This window comes from Octopus bimaculoides, chromosome 2, assembly GCF_001194135.2.
Source record: "Octopus bimaculoides isolate UCB-OBI-ISO-001 chromosome 2, ASM119413v2, whole genome shotgun sequence".
NCBI lineage: Eukaryota > Metazoa > Mollusca > Cephalopoda > Octopoda > Octopodidae > Octopus > Octopus bimaculoides.
The window spans coordinates 68,696,986-68,705,119 of NC_068982.1; the positions used below are offsets into that span (position 1 = coordinate 68,696,986).

General features: G+C 34.9%; 1 protein-coding gene across 1 annotated transcript in view; it reads right to left on the reverse strand.

Annotated features, from left to right (window-relative positions):
* The window catches only part of LOC106879523 (NADH dehydrogenase [ubiquinone] 1 beta subcomplex subunit 8, mitochondrial), an 8,817-nt gene extending 2,551 nt beyond the window's left edge, over positions 1-6,266 (reverse strand). The window contains exons 1-4 of the mRNA XM_014929147.2: positions 6,114-6,266; positions 3,568-3,788; positions 3,222-3,295; positions 1,621-1,711 (exon numbers count right to left, since the gene is read on the reverse strand). Of these exons, the coding sequence (XP_014784633.1) occupies positions 1,621-1,711; positions 3,222-3,295; positions 3,568-3,788; positions 6,114-6,216 (489 nt within the window). The 5' untranslated portion in view covers positions 6,217-6,266. The remainder of the gene's footprint in view (positions 1-1,620; positions 1,712-3,221; positions 3,296-3,567; positions 3,789-6,113) is intronic.
* Positions 6,267-8,134: the final 1,868 nt, after the last annotated feature.

Here is an 8,134-nt window from a genome sequence, read left to right on the forward strand (position 1 = left end):
AATTTATCTATCAGGTCATCCCATAAGTTCTGTACAATTTTACTTTTTTTAAAATTGAATGAAATGTAATAGTATTTTAGAATGTCTAATGGAATTAAAAATTATTTTTACGCATTTGTGTACATTTAAACTAATTAAATATTATTTTACAGAATAATAGAATTAAAATTTCTTTGATTAAAACCCTTTCTAACATGGAAGTATCCAAAGAGCATTCAAAGCACATAATGCTTTATGAGTTCAAAAAAGGAAACTCTGCAGCCGAAGTTACTCGAAACATACACTCAGTTTATGGGAAAGAATGCTTGAATGAAAGAACTTGCAGAAGATGGTTTGCAAAATTCAGAAGTGGAGATTTCAGCCTTGAAGATGAAGATCGAACAGGACATCCAGTTGAGTTTGATGATAAGCTCCTTGAGACATTACTTGAAGAAAATCCTGCATTATCAGTTGAAGAATTTGCAATAAAGCTTAGTTCAAACCATACAATTGTTCATCATCATCTTCAACAACTTGGAAAAGTTCCTAAACTTGGAAAGTGGGTGCCTCATGAATGGTCCAAAAGCAACTGCAAATCCTGAGTTGACATCTGCTCTTCTCTCCATTCTCGCAACTCATTTCACCCTTTTTGGATAGATTTGTGATGGTGACAAAAAATGGATCTTCTATCGAAATATTAACAGCCGTAAACAATGGCTTGTTAAAAGGGAAAAAGCTCAACCACAACCAAGAAGGGAACTTCATGGGAAAAAGGTTCTTCTCTCTATCTGGTGGGATTGCAAAGGAGTAATCCACTTTGAATTGTTACCACCTAATGCAACAATCAATGCTCAAGTCTACTGTCAGCAATTAGAGCGTTTGAACCAAGATTTGAAGAAAAAAAGACCCGCTTTGGTGAATCGAAAAGGACTGATGTTTCATCAGGGCAATGCATGACCCCACACTACAAAGAATACATCACAAGATCGAAGAGCTTGGTTGGAAAAAAATTCCTCATCCACCTTATTCTCCCGACCTTCCTCCTTCAGACTACCATTTGTTTCGACAGAATCATTTGGGGTACATAGCTTTTGCAAGCCAGGAGGAGGTCGAAACTGACATTTCAGAGTTCTTCACTTTAAAACCAAAAAAGTTTTACATTGATGGGATTAAAAAGCTTGTAAATAGATGGAAGGAAGTCATAGATAGTCAGGGAAAGTACATTGATGATTAAATTTCAATTAAATATAACATTTGATCACTTGTTTTCTTTATTCAAAATTCAGGCAGAACTTATGGGATAACCTGATATGTTATACAAAAACATTTCACTTAACCCTGGAATTTCTACCTTTATAAGTAGGCTGTAACATCCTTGGCACTTATGTGAATTTTTGCTACCCTGGTAACTATTTATTTATTTTTCTGTGTTATTTGTACACTGGAAAAATACACACACACATATATATTTATTAACTATTTAAACAGGATTTGTTTTGAAAATTCAAGCCATTAGATTTGAATAATTGTGTTGACACATTGTTATACCAATAATTGATAAATGAGAGTTCATAATTATGTCATTATAAAATCTGGTAAGCAAATCAGTAATGTAAAAAGGTAAAAAAGTTTCATACTTACAACAGCTGGATGTAAAACAACTGAAGATGTCAAGTAAGCTGTTAATGCTACACCTCCTAGTATTCCAAAAAATACCAGTGCTTGCTTTTTTCTAGAAATACAAGTAAATAATGACCATTAATGAAGATGTATTATACAAGTGTATATGTGGAGGGGGAAATACCTTATTACTAGCACATATTAACAAAACAAATGCTTTTCAAACGAATCTTTATTTAATACCTCAACCATAACACCTTTAACCCTTTAGCATTCGGATTACTGTCAAATATAATGTTTGTTTACTTTGTTTTGAATTAATCGTGCATTATGTCGTAGCTTTGACATTTTGATGGTATGATTGTTTAGTTTTTAAATGACATTGTTGGGTAGGTGTTTGACCATAAAACAGGTAAAATTTTCAGGCTAGATATGGCTGGTTTAGAAGCTAAAGAGTTAAGTCCTAAATAATTTGATTCTAACCTCTCTTTAGCATGATACCAATTTGGTTTCTGGCTTAGCCATGTGGTTAAGAAGTTCACTTTGCAATCACGTTGCTTTGCTTTGATCCCAGTGCTGGGGACCTTGGGCAAGTGTTTTCTATCATGACTTCAAATCAGCCCAAGCTTTGTGAGTTAAACTGAGTAGAAATACAACTGTTTGGAAGCACATTGGACTGTGCTTGTCCATTGGTGGTAGATCTGATCTCAGGTTAACACTATCACCTAGCTTTTGGATGCCTTCAATAGAGTCCACTTTATTGCAAACATTCAGGCTAGGTTTGTAGTCTGAGGAGAAATACATTACACTAGACTGTTTTACATCTATCTTCGATCACAGCTCATGAATTACTGCTGCAACTCATGAGATGTGATTTATTCCTCCACCTACATCAGAAGCCCATTAAAGTTAATGGTTGCTGCCTTTTTCATCTTCTAAGCTGTAATAAAAATATAACTCAGTCATGAAATGTATCACCTAATATTTTCAATCAGTAGTTTCTAACAAGTTTCTTCTGTAAGCAATATCATTTTGTCATCTTTAACGTAATAAATATTACTTTCCAATACACATTATATAGAATCATCCACATGTCTAAACATCTGCCCAAACCTCACTTTGGTACATTAATATACAGTTACCACATCATAAATTGAAGCTTGACATACAATATCATAGTTTTTACACCCTGAAAATATGAGTGTAGTCAGCTGGTAGAATATCAAACATTCTTACTATAACTGTAGTCACCTCATTAAAGTTAGTGAAGCTATTTTGATTCTGGGAGGATTAGAAAAAATTATGAGAAGTTACTCCAAACTGCAATCTGAAATGACTTTTTCTCAATTATAGAAATATATTACACAATCAATGAAAACATTGACTAGTTTTAGCCAATTTTAAAATAATGATGACTTTAGTAAAATAACTGTCATTATTAATCTGGTGTGTGGAACATAAATTAACATGAAATTTTTATGGAAGGCTTTAATTTAGATGACTTTACAACAGGAAGTTTGTATCTAGAGTAGGTTAATATCAAAAGGGTTAATTATATATTTTACACGCCAAATCAACTAACCCGAGAAATCAGTTAACATATTTGAAATATTAACACTTACAGAGAGTAACGTAGATTATTAATAACATCAGGGCTCATCCTATCTTCAGTCAACCAGTTAGATTCTGCATGCATCTGAAATGTAACAATTATTTTAATCCTTTATCTGAAATATTATTATTTTATTTCTTCATCCAAACAGTCTCTTTAAAATCTTTTATAAGTTTGCATCGAATTTTTCCATGACACAATAAGTGAAATGATTGTGTACATTTAATGCTCACCTATCTTCTCAAGACACACAATAACACAACAAGCATAGGAAGTTTTGAACTCACTGTTTGTTAGTAGGTCAAAATATTAACTTGAAATTCAAAATAGTGCTTATTTAAAACTGTATCACTTACTGGTTCACCGAAATTTCTCTTCAGTTCAGGCATATCCCAATTCACATATGGATCTCTACCCTCAGCTGAAACAGGAGGGAGCTTAGGATAGTCTCCTAGGCCAGTACCATCGTTTGGATAAGGTTCATAATCTTCAAGTCGAAGACCATATTTTTTGGCTGCTCTTGCTCTTTCTTCTGGAGTTTCAGGAAACTTTTCGGGTTGCCAATCATGGTTCCAGTCTAAAATAACAAATACATAAAGAAATGTAAGAAATCTTGTAAAAATGAAATTTTAGAAATAGGTATGTCTGTGTGGTTATGGTTACTTTCCATTCATGTATTAAGTTCAGATCACTGCATAACATTTTGGGCAGGTATCTTCTACAATAGCCCTGGGTCAACCTTGAGTAGATTTGGTAGATGAAAACTGAAAGAAGCCAGTTGTATATAATATGGGTGTGTCTCTATGCCTTGACATCATACAAAAGTTGTAAACAAGCATCACCATCATACAAGTGGTGTTATTCACTTCCAGCCTTCTGTGAAATCATGTCTAGCCACGGGGAAATATTACCTCACTTGGAAACAGGAGAGGGTTGGTGACATGCTGGACATCCAGCTATAGAAGATCTACCTCAACAAATTTCATCTGATTCATGCAAGCATGGAAAATGGACATTAAGACAATATTACTGTTGCTGAATATAGTGAAGTTACAGACATGGGGCTGTTTCTTCTAGAACAGAGCTGATGCTACTTCACTATTGTTGGTTCAAAGAATGATACAGCATTAGAATTATTTCCAAATTGTGACTATTATTAAAGAATCACTCAGAACTGCTGTCTCTGAATCTAGATGGTAAACTGGCAGTCATTAGAGCATTGGATAGAATACCTGATGATATTTATTCCAATTCTCTATGTTCTGAGTTCAAATCCTGCCATGGTCTACTTTACCTTTCCTCCTTTAGGGGATTGATAAAAACAGTACAGTCAGGGCACTGGATTGGCAGAACTGTAAAAACATTGGATACCTTTAGGTGTTTGTTTCAGGTCTTTGTTTTCTTTATTCAAATCTTACTGCTGATTTAACTCCCCCATTTGGCTAATTAGGTGCTTTCAGTAGACTCCACTTTGTTGTAAGTACTTGGACTTATTCTCTCCCACCCACTGGTTTTGGAGACGCTGTAAAGAGTGATGCTTTCTGCTCTGACTAAAATAATTAAAAAATAAAACAATAACAACAACAATAAACCTTTCAACTATAGACAGAAAGTCTGAAACTGTTAGGGGAGACGTCTTATTGATTATATCGACCTCAAAACGATGAAAGGCAAAAATCAACCTTAGCTAAATTTGAACTCAGAAAGCAAAGCCAGAGAAAATGCAACTAAGCATTTTTTCCTGGCATGCCAACAATTCTGCCAGCTTGCTGCAGTAATAATACTTCTTTCTAATTTTGACACAACTTTGCTAGCAATTTTGAGGGTGAGGGGAAGTCAATTACATCGACCCCAGTATTCAACTGGTACTTATTTTTATCAGCTCCCCAAAAGATACTGGTATTTATTTTATTGACTTCGGCAGCATAACAATACGGTTCTTTTGAAAATACTAGATACCAGTACAAAACAGGAAAGCAAATTGTCTAAAGTTTAGAAAATAACGTTTTGGGCCATTAAAAAAGAAAGGGGTGACTAACACAGCTCTCAGGCCAGGTGGAACCGCCTAACTCATTACGGACGTTAAATGATGATGTTATGAGTAGCTGCAGTTCAAGATGGGTGGAAATGTTATGGTTAGTGAGGACAATATTCAGGTAAAGGATTAACGGTTGTTCCTGAAGTATTTTTTAACTCTGAAGAAATGAAAACTTTGCCAAGTGTCCTTGGGTATGTGAAAAGTTATATGGAAATAAACAACTAAAGTTATTGAAAAGGTGACTAAGATAGTAAAGATTCTGAAATGAAACATAGGCTTTTGAGAACATTTTAGTGCTCATTGAAACCGAACATAAATTAATTTTAACACTATAAAGACGATCTCTTTTAAATCATTGTTGTTAAATGAAGTTAGGTGTTGACAGATCAACAATATACAAATCCTAAATGAAAGACGAACCAAAATAACAAAATGAATCATATTCGAGTAAATTTATTGTTTAGATGATCTGGTGTTTGTTAATCTTGCAAACTTTTATAGTTTACTGCTTCTGTGTGAGTGAGAAAGGATAAAATATAATTTTGGTATCTCTAACAGCAACCGATTTTAGTTGCATAAACATACACTTTGAAATAGACTATTTAAACTTGCTTTTGTACATTAAAAAAAATATGAACCAGTATTTAAATTATGCTTTAGAATTGAGTTAAGCACGTAAAAATAATAACCTAATTTATTCTCATCAATAAATAAGAAATCATGTCATATAATGAACGAATGGAGCAAGTATTTCAGAAAGAAATATATTGTTAACCAAGGTCATAAACAGATGGTTTGATAATCCAGTAAAAACAAAGACATAAAGTAAATAATACTGAGGAGAAATTCGAGATGATACTTTACATGCAGCTAATGGACGTCCAATATATATTTTTCTTATTTGGTTGACCGAAGAAACTGATCGAAGAGCAGAAACTGCTCGGTTAAAGTTTCGAAACGAAGCCATATTTTTAGTTGGAGTCGAGGAGATTACTTGTAAGGGAAGTAACTCTTATAAAAGTCGTTCCAAGGTGATGTCCAGCTTCTCTCTCTTCGATACGAAAATATAAATTAGGATTTTTGTTTACAGAATAATTTTAGAATATTTAAACAGCGCAATAGCACTAATAATCTGATATTTTAATAATTATTTTTTACATCAGCACAATGCCACAAAGTAAAAAATCGACTCAGTGTGAAGGCGCGTTACCTAGCGGTAAGGTCGTGGGTTCGATTCCTGGTAACTGGGGCGCATTGTGTCCTTGAGTAAGACAATTCTTTTGCGTTGCTATAATCTACTCAGCTGCACAAGAATAATCCATGGTACTGGTGAAGCCCTCTCTCTTTCCAACTGTGACATCCTGGATGTTTCGCTGAGTCAACGAGGGGGGTCGAGAGGTACCTGTCTGTTCGAGACTACATAGATACTTAAAGCAATTAGCGGAAGTATGGTATTTGTCATTAAGCCATACTCACCTGTGAGTGACTGCTAACTATGCTGTACATGTCAGGTATATATTTTATTAACCTTCGTGAAATCCATACAAAGAATGTAATGCAGTGAATCTGAAGACGGCAAGGTTTTTAGTCTGGTGTTCTACCATTTTCACCAGCACCTTCCGAAATTCAAATAAAATTTTCAAGTTTTCAATTGTATTTACTGATGATATGATAGGATGTCCAACTAATAACCAAAAGTGCAATGATTTGTATCATGTCATCAGCTAGCCTATATCCTTAATCTTAGCTTCAGTCCATCTTAGTGAAACATAAAAACCATTCTTTATAGGTGAAAAAGAGATATTGAATTCACCACCACAAGCTATTGAAGCTCTTGTTACTTATACAATGCTCCAGAAAAATTATAGGCTTCACCATCATAGCATTGTGCTCCTGTTTAACTAACTCTTCTCTAACAATGTCAAAAGGAATTTTGTATGCATAGATCATTGCTGGTGCTCTCCACTCTAACTTTTTTTGCTGTTCATGTAGCCCTAGTAAATAGATGCCTTGGAACCAACAAACAAGCTATTATGAGGTCAACTGGTCTGGGAAAAATAGCAACCAAATTTACCTCAAAATAAACCTTATTTCAGACCTTTGTTCCATGTGGAGCATAGGCCATTGATGACTTTTCTAAACTCTGGGCTGTCTTCTCTGCTTCTCTCAAGTTGGATCACTGCTTTTCGTTTGCTTTAGTATCTCATCTTCCTGAGGGAAGGCTTTCCTCTCCAAGGGTTTGAATTGTTATTGATGCTTCTGTAATTTTTTTTTTTCTAGGTATGAAGCCCTACATAGCAGGTTGTTCATATTCTGTATATTTTCAGATTTTGTTTCTCCATATATCTATAAATTGGCTGTGTGGTAAGAAGCACAACCACATGGTTGTGTCTTCTACTATAGCCTCGGGCTGACCAAAACCTTGTGAATGGATTTGGTAGATGGAAACTGAAACAAGCCTGTCGTATATATATATATATATATGTATGTGTGTGTGTGTGTCTGTTTGTCCCCCCACCATCACTTTGTTTATGTCCATGTAACTGCGGTTTGGCAACCAATGTTTATGTCCCTGTAAGTGCGGTTTGGCAAGAAAGAGACCGATAGAATAAGTACTAGGCTTACAAAGAATAAGTTCTGGGATTGATTTGTTTGACTAAAGGTAGTGCTCCAGCATGGCTGCAGTCAAATGATTGAAACAAGTGAAAGAATATTGCTATATATATTTACGTGTATATCATCATCATCATCATCATTTAACGTCTGTTGTCCATGCTGGCATGGGTTGGATGGTTTGACCAAGGCTGGCAAGCTGGGAGGCTGCACCAAACTCCAGTCTGATTTGGCATGGTTTCTATAGCTGGATGCCCTTCCTAATGCCAAGC